The 16,183-nt window shown below is 39.0% G+C and overlaps 1 protein-coding gene across 1 annotated transcript in view; it reads right to left on the bottom strand.

Annotated features, from left to right (window-relative positions):
* Nucleotides 1–1,202: 1,202 nt before the first annotated feature.
* LOC138851887 (triadin-like) overlaps nucleotides 1,203–16,183 on the bottom strand; it is a 36,637-nt gene continuing 21,656 nt past the window's right edge. Inside the window, exons 7-9 of the mRNA XM_070081405.1 lie at nucleotides 15,041–15,181; nucleotides 4,306–4,620; nucleotides 1,203–1,500 (exon numbers count right to left, since the gene is read on the bottom strand). Of these exons, the coding sequence (XP_069937506.1) occupies nucleotides 1,329–1,500; nucleotides 4,306–4,620; nucleotides 15,041–15,181 (628 nt within the window). The 3' untranslated portion in view covers nucleotides 1,203–1,328. The remainder of the gene's footprint in view (nucleotides 1,501–4,305; nucleotides 4,621–15,040; nucleotides 15,182–16,183) is intronic.

Genomic DNA, 16,183 nt, shown 5'->3' with positions numbered 1-16,183 from the left:
CATGAATTATTCATTACTTTTCCCTTTGTTTATGATGGCACCTAAAGGTAGTTGTTAGAAACGATTAAACTCAGTGAACATGGTATGTCGATGGTAATAAAATGGCTCTGGGCCGCATTAAACAGGTAGGTAGGTGTAAGTATGTAGCCCAGGCGGACTACATAGTACCTACATCTACCGGCTACCTACACCTGACTTCCTACAAATAAGTACTACTCGCCTCTTGCCGTACATTAATACTACAAATATTTTAAGGTAAGTAATGAATGTACTGTGTATGTATTTTACTTTTTGTGTTTTTTAATGCGTAGTTCTATTAATAACTTAATATAAGTTAGTGTAAACTTGACAACCCTACGCCCGTTGTGGAATCTATTGTGGCTTTGGGGAAGTCCATGGGGTTGGATGTGAGTGGCCAGGATAAGGAAGAGTTGATGGACGACCATAGGGAAAAGCTAACCACTGAAGAGCTGCAACACTAGTTATTCTCTATTGTTAATATTTTTGGGTATCTGGAATGGATTAATTGGATTTGCACTATTTCTTATAGGAAATATTACTTCGGTTTTCGTCCATTTCGAATTTCGACCGACCTTCTGGAACAGATTAAGGACAAAAACTGGGGGTCCACTACATTATTTTATTAAAGTTTATGTGCTTAAACTTCTTTTTTATTCACTAATTCCTTTGTCCCATGCCTAATGTTCTGACTTACTGCTTAACAAAAATAAATTGTAAATGATCTGTTGGTAAGTGTGGGAAAAGTAGAACCTGGAAACTACTTATAGGACCAGAAAACTGATACCTTGGAACAGCCTCAGTCCCAAGTACTTTAGATTAATGAGGTTTGACTATCTTATGTGAAATCATTAATAAACCAACTTTGCAATAGAGATGAAGTCTTACTCATTTTCCCTAAGCTTTTCTTATGGATAAAAGCTACTAAAAGCATTAAATACAGTATTTCTAATAATCTTATTTGTCCAGTATTAAAACTAATTTATTGGCAGTGAAAACTTTAGCTCCAGCATAAGCTGTTATGCAGAAATGGAGAGTTATATTAATGATATGTATGAAAAAAGAAAATGCATATATTTTAATCAAACAGCAAAAGAAATCTGGCTCATCAAAACAATATTAAATATAAACTCTAATTTCTGAATCAGCTATTTTAATATGTAAATAAATACCAGGTAATCTGTTAATTGATAATACAATATAATGGGGTTTTAGCAACTGATGAGACACATTTCCAAAATGTTAATCTAGGATAAAACAAAAAAAGCATGGCGTTGCCAGTGATGGAATCTCGACCCTGAATGATAACTTTACTGCGTACCTCTCGGCAATGTACCAAATGGAGTTGAAGATTCTGAGAACAGTGTATCAGCATCAGAGGTGTCTCGGGAAACACTGCGGGCCCATATCGGAGAGCTGAGTCCCCCTAGTGTGTCATCATCCCGCCCAAGGCTACTACGCGACATTGTCTCGGAGATCCTCCTGTTAATTGTGATTTTAAGTTAGCGACTATGAAGTTGTAAAATACATTACCCTTAGTTGTGACTGATACAATTATAGAAGAAAATATTAGACAAAGCTATTCATGCTTTACAAACAAGCATCCTCCCATGAGGATGAGTGAAAGAATGGTACAGTGGACCCCCGCATAACGATGGCATCACATAGCGATTAATTCGCATACCGCTTGCTTTAATCGCAAAAATTTTGCCGCGCATACCGATTAAAAACCCGCTCACCGATTTTCGTCCGAGACGCGTCCAATGTGCGCCCTCAGCCAGCCTCACATGTGCCGCCCGTGCCATTGTTTACCAGCCAGCCTCCGCGGTAACATCCAAGCATACAATCGGAATATTTCGTATTATTACAGTGTTTTCGGTGCTGTTTCTGGAAAATAAGTGACCATGGGCCCCAAGAAAGCTTCTAGTGCCAACCCTACAGCAATAAGGGTGAGAATTACAATAGAGATGAAGAAAAAGATCATTGATAAGTATGAAAGTGGAGTGCATGTCTCCGAGCTGGCCAGGTTGTATAATAAACCCCAATCAACCATCGCTACTATTGGTGGTACAGCTGCTGCTGCTGCTGTACCACCGTAAGCTGCTGCTGCTGCTGCTGCTGTACCACCGTCAGCTGCTGCTGCTGCTGTAGTACCGTCTGCTGCTGCTGTAGCATCGTCTGCTGCTGCTGTAGCATCGTCTGCTGCTGCTGTAACATAGTTGCTGCTGTAGCATCGTCTGCTGCTGCTGCTGCTGCTGTAGCATCGTCTGCTGCTGCTGCTGCTGCTGTAGCATCGACTGCTGCTGCTGCTGCTGCTGTAGCATCGTCTGCTGCTGCTGCTGCTGTAGCATCGTCTGCTGCTGCTGCTGCTGCTGCTGTAGCATCGTCTGCTGCTGCTGCTGCTGCTGTAGCATCGTCTGCTGCTGCTGCTGCTGCTGCTGTACCACCGTTGTTGGTGTGGCTTATTGAGAATACCAAGAAACAATTAACCCCAGAGGATTTGCCACCCAGGATAACCGAAAAAAGTCAGTGTCATCGAAGACTGTCTAACTTATTCCCATTGTGGTCCTTAATCTTGTCTCCCAGGATGCAACCCACACAAGTCGACTAACACCCAGGTGAACAGGGAAAAATGCCTGGAACTAGTGCTCATATTGGTGAATTTAAAGCCAGCAAAGGTTGGTTTGAGAGATTTAAGAATCGTAGTGGCATACACAGTGTGATAAGGCCTGTTCTGGAAGAAAATGCCAAATAGGACCTACAGTACTCAGGAGGAAAAGGCACTCCCAGGACACAGTGTCTCATCAGTCATTGCTGCATCTTCAATAAAGGTAAGTGTCATTTATTCTTCCTTTAGTAGACTAGTACATGCACAATATATACTGTGCATGTACTACTCTACTATTGTGCATGTATCCTTCTCTTTGTGTGTGGGAAAATGTATATTTCATATGGTAAAATTTTTTTTTTCATACTTTTGGGTGTCTTGCACGGATTAATTTGATTTCCATTATTTCTTATGGGGAAAATTCATTCGCATACCGATTATTTCGCATAACAATTACCCCTCTTGCACGGATTAAAATCGTTATGCGGGGGTCCACTGTACTGTCCTCTCCTTTCTCTAGCATTTCTTTATGAAAATTAAGACACGTGCAACATCTGCATATCTTTATTGTAGACATTTTGCCATCCAGTGGCTTTATCAATACAAATTCTAGGACATAATTCTAATTATGTCCTAGAAACAATTAGAATTATGTCCTAGAATCTGTATTGATAAAGCCACTGGATGGCAAAACGTCTACAATAAAGATATCCAGATGTTGCACGTGTCTTAACTTTCATATTGTCGGTATTTTATACCTTTCTTGCACAGCATTTCTTTAGCAATAGTCTATTATTCAAATTACTGACAAGGATTGTTTATGCGCCAAGTTTCTCCCAACATAATTACTACTGTTTGCTAATTTTACACTGGATATTATACATGTATTTCTTTTTCACTGCCAAGAGAGGTAAATGATCACGTAGGCCAAAGTGCTCTTCAAATCTTAAAACTATCTATCAAATATTATTACTGAAGTATATGCTACAGCTTATCACAAAATAATGTCCTTTTAAATATAGGTAGATTGTGATATATCTATATAACCTAACAAGGTAGCTTGTGATATATCAATATAACCTAACACATGCAGTAGTAGTAGTAGTCCAGGAATAAAGAGGTCATTAAAATTTCTTTATAAATTTTCTAACCCACTACAAAGTAAGAGTGGATTTTCAAATGTTTAAAAAGTTTTTAAATACCATGACAAAGAAATGCCATTGAATTTTCATAAACTATGTACATAACTAATTTTCATTAGCTATGTATAAATTTTTCTTTTAACTAAGCACCTATCCTATGTGCTCTAAAAACTTTCAACTGCTATGCATACTATTTTCTTTAGCTATGCACTTTGCAATCATTTACTAGGATACAGTTTAAAATATTACAGCATTTTTCAGCGCTGTATAGCCCTTGTGGCTTAACACTTCTTTTTTATTATAATAATAATTACAGCATTTAAATATCTACTACAGTACATGAATCTCATTTGGCAAGTGGCATTATGCATTAAACTGGAAAATTTCTGAAATTATCAGATTATAATACAGAATTTGCTATCCATATTTGTGACATGTTAGAAGTTAAGTACTGTACTATGAGTGTGTTTTCCACAATTCTTCTTCTAGATTATTATAATAAAAAAAAAAAATCACAGATTGGTCGAGGTACTGGACCTGGCAGGCGAATCTCGTGGTGAATTGTAGAGAGATGACCAAAATCCTGAAGAAGCTGAGTGAACTGCTCCAATTCCTGCACTACTTGGGGCCATGTTAGGTTCTGGAGTAGGTCGATTCGATGAACGGCGACTCCTCTCACTTCTGATTTCATCTGCATTCATTTTACGAGTAAGTGAGCGGACTCGGTTGAGTAAAGTAGAAAACAGAGACTCAGCAGTGAGGATTTGGAAGCCATCATCTTCATCTTCTTCCTCTTCCTCTCCTGCAGAGCTGAAACTTTCACTGTGATCCAACAGGAATCCTCGCCCTCTACTGTACAGTGATAAAAAGACAAATGTCATGTTAATAACAAAATCACATATAGTAAGAGTCATAAGCTCATTTAGTATTTCACAGTCTAAAGAAAGGGTGTAAATGTAGCAATCTTCCTTTCTCCCAGTGAAATACTGACAAAGATTTTTTAATACTGTATCACTGTAACATATATGTAATTTTGATTTCCCATTGTCTTGTATGTAGATGATACATGGTACTTTGTCTCTGGCTAGAGAACCACAGGAAATTTTAGCAGTCCTAAATTACTTGGTATAGTAATGGTGGTAAAAGGAAATGGTCTTTTACTGACGTTTCACCCATGGAATGGGTTTTACTTATTCACAAACAAGATGAAGCCCATTGAATGGGCAAAACAAAAAAATAAAGGACAACGTGAGGCTGCATTTCTCTCTTCACTGTTGTGTCTGTACTTTATACTAATATATCTTCATGGTACTGTAACACTAATATGAAAAACAAACTTATGACTCTCTAATTCAAATATACATTATGCAATTGGATAATAAAAATTAAGTACATTAGAACTTATGTGGGCTAAGGCTGGGGATTTAGATATTGAAATTAAATGCCTTTGCTGTACCAAACCAGCTCCATGTAAACTGCATGATGTACTCTAATTTGTCTAATAATAGCTAGGAGTTCAATTAGTAAGGCTCATACAGCTCTTTGAGCTGTCACAGCCTTAAACTTCAACAACCCCCTAACCATTATCATTTTGTGTCTACTGTGTATTTTATTTACTTAATATTACCCTTTATCACTGTGATTCAGAATATCACCCAAGTAGAGTTGAAAGTTTGAAGGTAGAGTCAACTAGAAATAACCACTGACTAAAAAGGCAGAATTGTTTGACAAATAACATGTTCAGTGAGTCAGTACACATGCCCCATCTTCCTCCCACCAATTACTTCTAAACTTTCACTCACACCACTCCCAACCTACCTGCTGCTCCCACTCACCAATCACCTCCAAGTAATCAACACATCTCCAACCACACTGCAATCCAATTGTCCCCAACAATATTTATCCCCTCCCCATTCTTCCCTAAGTCCAAACCCTTTCCAACTCCCTGACCCCAAACCTCCCTACCTCAAGTGGACCCTAATCGAGGCTTCCTTCCCTCCTTATTCTACTGATTTCCCTCTGACTCCACTCTGGTTACATGTCTCGTCCCACCAAACAAGCCTCTTACATGCCTCCCAGCCCTCGTTATCTAAGGCTTTTTGAGGACTCCTCAATCTGCCTATATGCATTCAAAGGAAACCTCCCATCCCCTTTCCCCTACAAATTTACATACACTTTCCTTCCTTCATTTACCCCCAACTACTAAACTACAATCTTGTTGAATTCACCCCATTCCCCAGGAGCTAACCTTCAGTAACCACCAAAATTAAACAAAACTCCAGAAACAGAGGAGCTAGCGAATACAGTGGACCCCCGGTTTACGATCAGCTCCCAATGCGACCAATTATGTAAGTGTATTTATGTAAGTGCGTTTGTATGTGTATGTTTGGGGGTCTGAAATGGACTAATCTAATTCACAATATTCCTTATGGGAATAAATTTGTTCAGTACTGGCACCTGAACATACTTCTGGAATGAAATAATATCGTAAACCGGGGGTCCACTGTAGTTAGACTAATGGATAATTATGTAGGCACACAGATACAAGCCATATCACTAACATAAATGGGGAGATAAAAGACAGAATAGTAAAAAAAAGATAGACATTGTAGTACTGCAATTTGCAAAGGTAAAACAAATGTAATAAAGTTGGTAGAATTACCGACAATATGTAAAGTAAAAGGAGACAAGTGCAACTAATGTGACATTTATTGTGGCAACGTTTCGCTCTCCAGGAGCTTTATCAAGCCATTACGTAATGCTTGATAAAGCTCCTGGAGAGCGAAACGTTGCCACAATAAATGTCACATTAGTTGCACTTGTGTCCTTTTACTTTACAAAACAAATGTAATTTTCCCAGGAGTATTGTAAAGGGAGAATAAGACAGGAGTTGCACTCAAGATAAATAATGATTGGCAATCCAAGGAAATGAAACACAATTTCAAAAAACATCAGTGACATGAGGGCTGAGGATGATAGTGATATACAACTCACCAATAAGAGCCGAGGAAGCAACATCACAGAGTAAGCAGGGCAAAAAGTGAAGCTGCTGATGAAAGGCACTTCAATGGGAGGGTACCTTGATAAGAGTGAGAGGCTCTTCATCCAAGGAATTGGGGCTACTCTTTGGACTAAATCTGATTACCTCCCATTCCCCAGGTGTTGTATGAACTGTTTAGTGCTTCACCTTGAATACATTAATAATATTGGTTACAGGGGATTTCAATTATAAAAATTTGTTAGAAAAACCAGAACCTGCATGGAAAGCCAGAAATGTAAAGAGCAAAAAACATTGAAGGCAGCAATGGAAAGGTATGAGCAAACACAAGAAAAAGCTACATGAGAGGTATGAATGATCCAGCAAGATTTTAATTGACAGTTTCCCTGAACAATCAGATACAGTAGACTGTCAGATAACAACAGTAGTTACGGTCCTGAAACAGCATGTAATAAAAAATCGTGTAAATAAAACTAAAGAACATAAGTGAAAAATAGAGTTGTGTTCATTAAATCCCTACCCAAAAAAAAGTCTCAAAAACGTAAAAAAAAAAAAAAAAAAAACTAATATTGTAATTGAAGATTGATGTGGTGATGTGCATCAAAGATCCTGCAACCAGGTATTTTAATCTCTACTAGTAAACAGAGGTATTTTAATCTTTACTAGTAGACAGAGGTATTGTTAGGTTGTTCTACTCACTACAACTGTATGGGAATTATAAAGGAGGGGTTAGAGTGGTTGGGGTATACACAAGAGGAGTTAATGTGGTTGGGGTGAGCAGGTGCGGTGTGGGGGACTGAGGGGCGGGGATTTGACGACTGCTGTTGTGGGAGATGAAAACTGAATGGTAGTGGCTGATGTGGGGGTGGAGTTTGGAAGCAATGAGGCAGTGTGATGGTGACCGTGTGGGTAGCAGTGTCACTAGGTGTGTGGGCTGTGAAAGCATGGGTAAGGTGTAGGAGTGAAGTCATATGGGCTTGAAGCTGTGGGGGAGTTGTGGATGAAAGGTGTGGTTGATAGTGGTCCAGTGTGGGTGGTGATTGGATGATGGGTGGGTGAGTGGCAGTAAAGAGGGTGGTGGATGACTAAGTGATTAGGTATGTGGGCAGCATGTTAGGGTGAAAGGCTAGGTAAGGTTAGGTGTGGGGCAGGGCTATATGTGGTTTTCAGGGAGTGGGGAAAAGGTGTAGGTGCAGTCATGTGCTGTGGGGGGCAATTATATGGGTGGGTTGTGTGGGGGCAGGTTTTTGGTTAGAATGGTGTGGGTAGAGGTTACTGGTTGGGAAGGCATGGGTTAAGGCATGTGGCCATGGGGAAATGTGTAGGTGGAGGTTCATGGTTGGGATGGTGTGGGGCATTATAGGGGTGGGGGGTATAGGTGTGAGTTGTAGGCAATATGGCTGAGGTTACTGGGTGTGCAGTGAGGGTGTGTGGCCACAGAAGGGAGGGGAAAGTTGAATGAGGTAACAACAACTATGCAAAAATGTAAAGAAAAGCTGATAAAATATGAAAATCAAACCTGTTTCATGGATATATAAGAAGGAAAATGACTGTAAAGGACCAAGTGATAAGACTGAAGAAGGAATGAGGCACATTTGCTATAGATCCCGGCCGGGGGTATGGTTTGTTTGCAATCGTGTCATTACGATTTCTTGAGTCAGTTCGGTATCCTGAAAGCTAAACAAAACTGAGAGGTATTCACAGAGGTACAAGAAATGATATCAGAGAGCATGAATGAGCACAAGAACAGATTAACCACACCAAGAAGACACCAAAAAACAAAGAAGTAAAAGACACACACAAATGGATACAACTAAGCAATGGGACCTAAAACACATTTTCTCAGAAAATGGATTTTCATTAGTTAATATTAATTTTTAACCCATAACCTGTCCAAATGTAAATCTACGTTTGTACTGCTAGCGCTCCAAACGTAGATCTATGTTTTATTTTTCTTGCCTCCAAATTTGCCACGAATGGCCTGAGATGCCTGGTCAGTATAGAATGGGACTTAACACTTGGTGTGTGCAGTATTAAAAAAATCTGGATCACTTAGTACCTTGTGGGAGCACCTGTTCAATTGAGCACCAGCTAGAGCAAATAGCGTGGCAAACACCAGGGATTCACTGATGTCATGTTGTATTAACACTCCCCTTTTAAGAGGAAAGTGATGCTGACCCAGAGTTTAGTGGCTCTGAGATGAATGTGGCCATAAGTTTATCTGGAGTTTATCTGGAGTGAGTTCCGGGGGTCAACGCCCCCGCGGCCCGGTCTGTGACCAGGCCTCCTTAGGTCAGTGTCCCAGGATGCGACCCACACCAGTCGACTAACACCCAGGTACCCATTTTACTGATGGGGAACATAGACAACAGGTGGAAAGAAACACGTCCAATGTTTCTACTCTGGCTGGGAATCGAACCCAGGCCCTCACCGTGTGAAGCGAGAGCGTTAACCACCAGGCCACCAGAGCCCCTCAAGTGGTCGAGGAAATATCAAAAACCTCGATAATAACCCTTGTGCAACATTTGTGCAACATCCTTTCATTTCTGATACCACTGGTAGTGTCATCCTGCCAGAATGTCAAATAACCTATGCCCTAATTAAAGAGAAAAGATTCGGGAACAAGTGTAATATGTATTTGGCAGGCCGGCCAGCTGGCTGGGTGGCTGGCTAGCTGGCTGACTGACTTTCACTGTCTCTCTATCTGTCTCTATGTCTGTCTGTCTATATCTGGCTCTCACAGGTACACATAAGTACAGTTATTATACATCATGTAAATTACTTAGGATAACCCAAAAATTCCAGTGCTTGTAGATATATGGCATGATAAGCATGATGCAAGTAATACGCCTTTTCACTTGCTCAGGAATCAGGAAGCGGCTTGTAAACCAACAGGTTTACAAGCAGCTCCGAGACAGAGACACAAGCAGACGGAAAGACAGACAGATGAGCAGAGCTAGACAGATAGACAGACATGTTTGTATGTAACAGTGAAAACAAATAAAGCCAGGGTCCCCTGGAACAGTGCACGTTCATCAAGTGTCACTGCACTGTCAGCAGTTTACTGACACTCAAGTTTTATATATACTCCAGCATGTCTAAAACATTGCTGAGACCTATAAATACTTTGTATAAATTTCTAAACAATAGTAAATGACCAAGGCAGGTGAAAATGTTCACCTGTCAGTGTGTTTGTGACTATTTGAGTACTATTTCAGTACCTAATATTAGTGTCAGAACAAAGATTGGTTATGAAATCACAAGAACTATCATAAATTGTATTTTTTTTTTTTTAACAAGTCGGCCGTCTCCCACCGAGGCAGGGTGACCCAAAAAGAAAGAAAATCCTCAAAAAGAAAATACTTTCATCATCATTCAACTCTTTCACCTCACTCACACATAATCACTGTTTTTGCAGAGGTGCTCAGAACACAACAACTTAGAAGCATATATGTATAAAGATACACAACATATCCCTCCAAACTGCCAATATCCCAAACCCCTCCTTTAGAGTGCAGGCATTGTACTTCCCATTTCCAGGACTCAAGTCCGGCTATATAAAAATAACCGGTTTCCCTGAATCCCTTCACTAAATATTACCCTGCTCACACTCCAACAGATTGTCAGGTCCCAAATACCATTTGTCTCCATTCACTCCTATCGAACACGCTCATGCATGCCTGCTGGAAATCCAAGCCCCTCGCCCACAAAACCTCCCTTACCCCTTCCTTCCAACCTTTTCGAGGACGACCCCTACCCCGCCTTCCTTCCCCTACAGATTTAAATGCTCTCCGTGTCATTCTACTTTGATCCATTCTCTCTAAATAACCAAACCACCTCAATAACCCCTCTTCAGCCCTCTGACTAATACTTTTATTAACTCCACACCTTCTCCTAATTTCCACACTCTGAATTTTCTGCATATTTAAACCACACATTGCCCTTAGACAGGACATCTCCACTGCCTCCAACCACCTCCTCGCTGCTGCATTCACAACCCAAGCTTCACACCCATATAAGAGTGTTGGTACTACTATACTTTCATACATTCCCTTCTTTGCCTCCATAGATAATGTTTTATGTCTCCACATATACTTCAACGCACCACTCACCTTTTTTCCCTCATCAATTCTATGATTAACCTCATCCTTCATAAATCCATCTGCTGACACATCAACTCCCAAGTATCTGAAAACATTCACTTCTTCCATACTCCTCCTCCCAAATCTGATATCCAGTTTTTTTGCAATTTTTCTTTAGAATCTCCCATAAGCACAGTATCATCAGCAAAAAGCAAGTGTGTCAATTCTCATTTTTGTATTTGATTCCCCATAATTTAATCCCACCCCTCTCCTGAACACCCTAGCATTTACTTCTTTTACAACCCCATCTATAAATATATTAAACAACCATGGTGACATTACACATCCCTGTCTAAGACCTACTTTTACAGGAAAGTAGTCTCCCTCTCTTCTACACACCCTAACCTGAGCCTCACTATCCTCATAAAAATTCTTTACAGCATTTAGTAACTTACCACCTATTCCACATACTTGCAACATCTGCCACATTGCTCCCCTATCCACTCTATCATATGCCTTTTTCTAAATCCATAAATGCAATAAAAACTTCCCTACTTTTCACATATATGCTTCAATGTAAACACATCCCCTACCTACTCTAAAATCTCCTTGCTCATCCGCAATCCTACATTCTGTCTTACCTCTAATTCTTTCAATTATAACCCTACCGTACACTTTTCCTGGTATACTCATGTTGCAACCCCTGAATGGGTTACAATGATTATTATGTATATATAATGTATATTACCTTTTCATTTAATTTTATATTGCTTATATTTGCGATAATAGCTAAATCGTAAATGTATGACTTTATATTATTATTTGACTGTTATATTGTTATTTAGCTTATGTTGTTAGGATGTATATAAAATGTGCTCAGTTAGTCTTGATTGTCAAACTACTGTAATTATCGCTTGTCGCTCGTTATACTGCCGGCTTCTGAGCTGCAGTTGTCCACGTAGCTATCACGTGATCGAGGGGGGGTTGTCCTCACCTCTCGTGAAGTAGTCAGTCTGCTGTAGACTCGCTTGCTGGTTGGACAGATTGTCTGTCTCATTATTCTTGTTAGTTCTGTAGAACTCTGTTCACAGAACATTGTATAGACTTAGTGATTTTCGACGTTGTACTGAGGTTGTGTGTCGCTTAGACACTCTGAACATCTCAGGTCCTTAGCTATAGCTTCTGACCTAATTTTGTACTGGTTCCTGTGTATTGTCACAGTCACAGTTTTACCTATGCTGAACATAGATTCAGTATTATGGGAGTTTTGTAACTTTTGTGGAGGATCTGCAGATGGTCCCTACTTAGTGTCGTTATATTATTTCCCAGTTCCTGATTCTGTGTCGCAGTCGCTTGATATTGCATTGCTATTGGGCTTAGCATTCTTTGTTGTTCAAGCAGACTGTTCGGGTTGTCAGTCGGTCAAGAAGTTAGTTTATTTGAGGACTTTGTCAGTCACTTGTTTAAGTCTTATTCGAGTCTTGAGACATAGCTAACTACTTAAGAGCACTTACACGCATACACACACTTACTTGTACATATTTGTAATATCTTATTAAATGTTAATGTACCTGACGGTACTTAAGAATTATAAATGTGATATGTGCTTTCAGCACAATAATATTGAACTCGAGAGATTGATTTTATTTTGATTGCTGTAATTAATTTAATTTGATAATATACCTCTAGACAACTTATAGACTTAATAAATTTATTAAATTTTAATTTCTCTAGTTAGTAGCCTACCAGTTGTAATCCTAAAGCACTATTGAACCATACTAAATTTTAATGGATAATTGGACAAGGATACTGACTACTTGTTACGAAAACCCAGTAACAGGCTGGATGCTAGAAGGGCAGTCCTTTCTAGTATTCACTGGAGATCTCTAAGCTTTTAGAATCGCGTTTTTTGTAACAACTCAGTAAACTTATTCCTCTATAATTTTTACAATCTCTTTTGTCCCCCTTCCCTTTATATAAAGGGACTATACATGCTCTCCACCAATCTCTAGGTACCTTCCCCTCTTTCATACATTTATTAACCCTTTGAGGGTCGACAGGCCCTCTCCGAGACTCGTTCTCAGGGTCGGCCAAATTTAAAAAAAAAAAAAATTCTTATGAAAAGATAGAGAATCTTTTCCCGATCATAATGACACCAAAATTATGAAATTTGATGGAAAACTTACGGAATTATGCTCTCGCAAAGTTAGCGGTCTCGGCGATGTTTACGCATCGGAGATTTTGCCCAATTTGAGGCCCATTTTTGGCCAATTCCACTGCACTAGTCGACAAAAAACATGAATATTTTGCTAGAACTCCACTTTTTCTATCGAATGAGTGCAAGAAACCACCCATTTACCAATTTCAACTATCCAGTACAGTGGTCAGAATTTAGCAATTTTGCCAATTTCACACAAATTTCAAAAGATGCCAATTTCCGAATAGGGTCCAGAATAAACAAGAAAGACATTCCTGGCACTAAAATAACATTTCCTTTGTTCATTAGTCACGTCTCAAGGCCCCTCTTACGTTCTTTTGCTTTCCACTTTCAATTTTTATTCTCACAAAAAATAGAAGATTTACTGTTATGCAGACTACTGCATTAGTGTAAAAAACGGTATAAATAATATTGGCGCACTTGCAAAAGAATATTAGACTCACCAGTTGATGTGTATTGGACACTTGGCATGATTTGTTTACTTTTGAACTTTGGTAAAAATTGAACATTTCTGCTACTTTGAGCTCAATTTCAAGGTACTTTTCATTGTAAAACCAGTCAAAATCATCTCAATTTCTGTAATATGTCTTCCATTCTATAAAATGAGACCAAGAAAACTAGAATACAACAATAAATACCATACAAAAATACAGTGCAAAGTCGCTGTTTTATTCGAAAAAAACGGTCAAAGTTTTTTTTATCTCATTATGCACTGTGCTGCAGGATTTTTTTATACTGTGCATACTGTGCACACTGACCACATAGACCAATTCTTTCATGTGTAGGCCTACCAGCTTTCTCCCACTAGATCTGAGGACGCTAGAATTTAGGCGTACTAGTACGTCAAAAACCCTGGGTTGTAAGCCGTACTAGTACGTCCGAAACCCTCAAAGGGTTAAACAAAAATACCAACCACTCTAACACTATATCATCCCCCCTGCTTTTAACATTTCTGTCATGATCCCGTCAGTTCCAGCTGCTTTACGCCCTTTCATTCTATGTAATGCCTCACACACCTTCCCCACACTCACATCCTGTTCTTCTTCACTCCTAAAAGATGGTATACCTCCCTGTAAAGTGCAACACTTTTGCAAGCAGCAGGACTCAATGTTGCCGTTGGGTGAGCCTCCAGCTCCAACTTCGCGGTCTTATATCTCGTAAGTACTGACCCTAAAAATTTTTTTTTTGGTCTTGTTACACGCAGAAAATTGCCCTCTTTAATTTAAAAAAAATGAATTTTTTTTTTAATATATTTGGAGTGCTGGGCAAGTGAATGTAGATCTACATTTGGACAGTTTAAGGGTCAATGGGTGAGGGCCATGTTTGCACTAATGACTAAAATGACACCTTAACCCCTGCCATCCTCAACTTCTGAGGGTTGTGTTTTTACCACCAAATACATCTTACGATACAATAACTGGATCAAGGAGTGATTAAGACATTTTAAGTGGTAATACACATGCAAGGTGTTGCAGAAACTCCTTGCAGTAATAGATGACAATGCAAATGCTAGAATGTGAAAATTCTTGCATATATTTAACACTGCTGATCCAGTATCCACCATAGGAGTTCACAGGATAAAGTGCCCCAGTCTACAATAAATGCAGGCTGGAGAAAATTATGGCCTGGTGTAATGAATAATTTTACAGGTTTTCCCTCAATAAACAGCCAGGTCCAGGAAATTGTGCTTTATAATGAAAGGGGCTGTTCGTTAGACTGGAATTTACTGCATTCGGGCAGGCATGTATACTACAGGGTTCTTCAGGAGAATTATGTACATTCAGAAAAGATGTCCACCCACATATTATATAAAACTTAAATTATTTTACAACAGTATAACATATAAATAAACTAATATTACATAAAAACTCAGTACTAATGTAGACAGTCACCCCCAAAAAAGCATATAACATTGCAGCCACACCATGCAGAAATTCAGCAGAAGCTTAAAAGCCATGCAAGAAATGCAAGTACCTGTTAGTGTGAGAGAGGCGCCTCTGCCACATGGGCACTGTTCCAAAATCAGCAGGTGTCCTACGAGGTAATGGAGGGCATGACACAGTGCCTGTGGGCGACTGTGTATAACTGTCCCCCTCACCTTCCGTTATGCCACTGCTGAGTCAAAATTGTCAAGCACCAGCAGTCATTAGCAAAAGCAAAAAAGCTCTAATGTAACAAGCATTTAGTCCTAAAGAACATTCATTCACACAGAAAATTCCTGATGGTTTGAAACACTACAAAATAAAACTCTGCTAAATGGTAAATAGTTGCAAATAATGTCTTTCCATGATGTGAAATCAAACGTTGTCACTATTTTTCAGTCTACTAAAACTCATCAACCCAAGATTTCAATGTTATTGATATTTAAAACAAAATACTATATACATTGACTTTCCTAATTAATGATAAAACCCTTTGGAAAGATCAAGGTATGAAAAAAATAAGCATTTTGTTAACATAAGTAGTTTGTTTTTAAATTTCAAGCCTGTTGCAGATGATACTAATCTACATATGTTAGAGGTTAGATGATGCAGTATACCTGCATTCTATGCACGCATGAAGTTCACCACATTGTGATGCTTGTAATGCCAGTTTCATTTAGTTTGACACTGCAAGTGGTCAACAGAACATAACCATTAATAGGAAAGAGATCGTATTAAATTTTAGTCATCCTTATAAATTAAATGATCACCATGCCAGGGAAATAAGAGCTGGTCATGGATATTTAGTAATAAATCTCTGCAATTATACACAAACTACACAGTTAACAAAAAATGGTACAGGAAATATGAAAAAAATAGACAACTGTACATCCCTACAATTTAGCCATACTAATAATAAATTACAAGATGGTTTGTTGCGCTTAAGTGTCATAATTTATTTACTCCACATTCTTCTTTCATTAATATTCCTATTTCTACCTTTTCATTTCCCACTGTTATGATGCTTTTCCTGGTATTCCTCTTTCCATGTTTCTACTTAATTCTGGATACTTTCTGAAAACCCTCATCTTTTGTGTACCTTCTTTGAAAGTGCAAACAAGTAGCCATTGCTTTCCATGGTAGATGAAGCGGCACTTCAAACTTCCTAGCAAATAGCATTACTCTTAAAGGGTGG

Source organism: Cherax quadricarinatus, unplaced genomic scaffold, assembly GCF_038502225.1.
Source record: "Cherax quadricarinatus isolate ZL_2023a unplaced genomic scaffold, ASM3850222v1 Contig2603, whole genome shotgun sequence".
NCBI classification, from domain to species: domain Eukaryota; kingdom Metazoa; phylum Arthropoda; class Malacostraca; order Decapoda; family Parastacidae; genus Cherax; species Cherax quadricarinatus.
The sequence above is the reverse complement of the archived record's forward strand: the minus strand, read 5'-3'. Positions and strand labels throughout refer to the sequence as shown.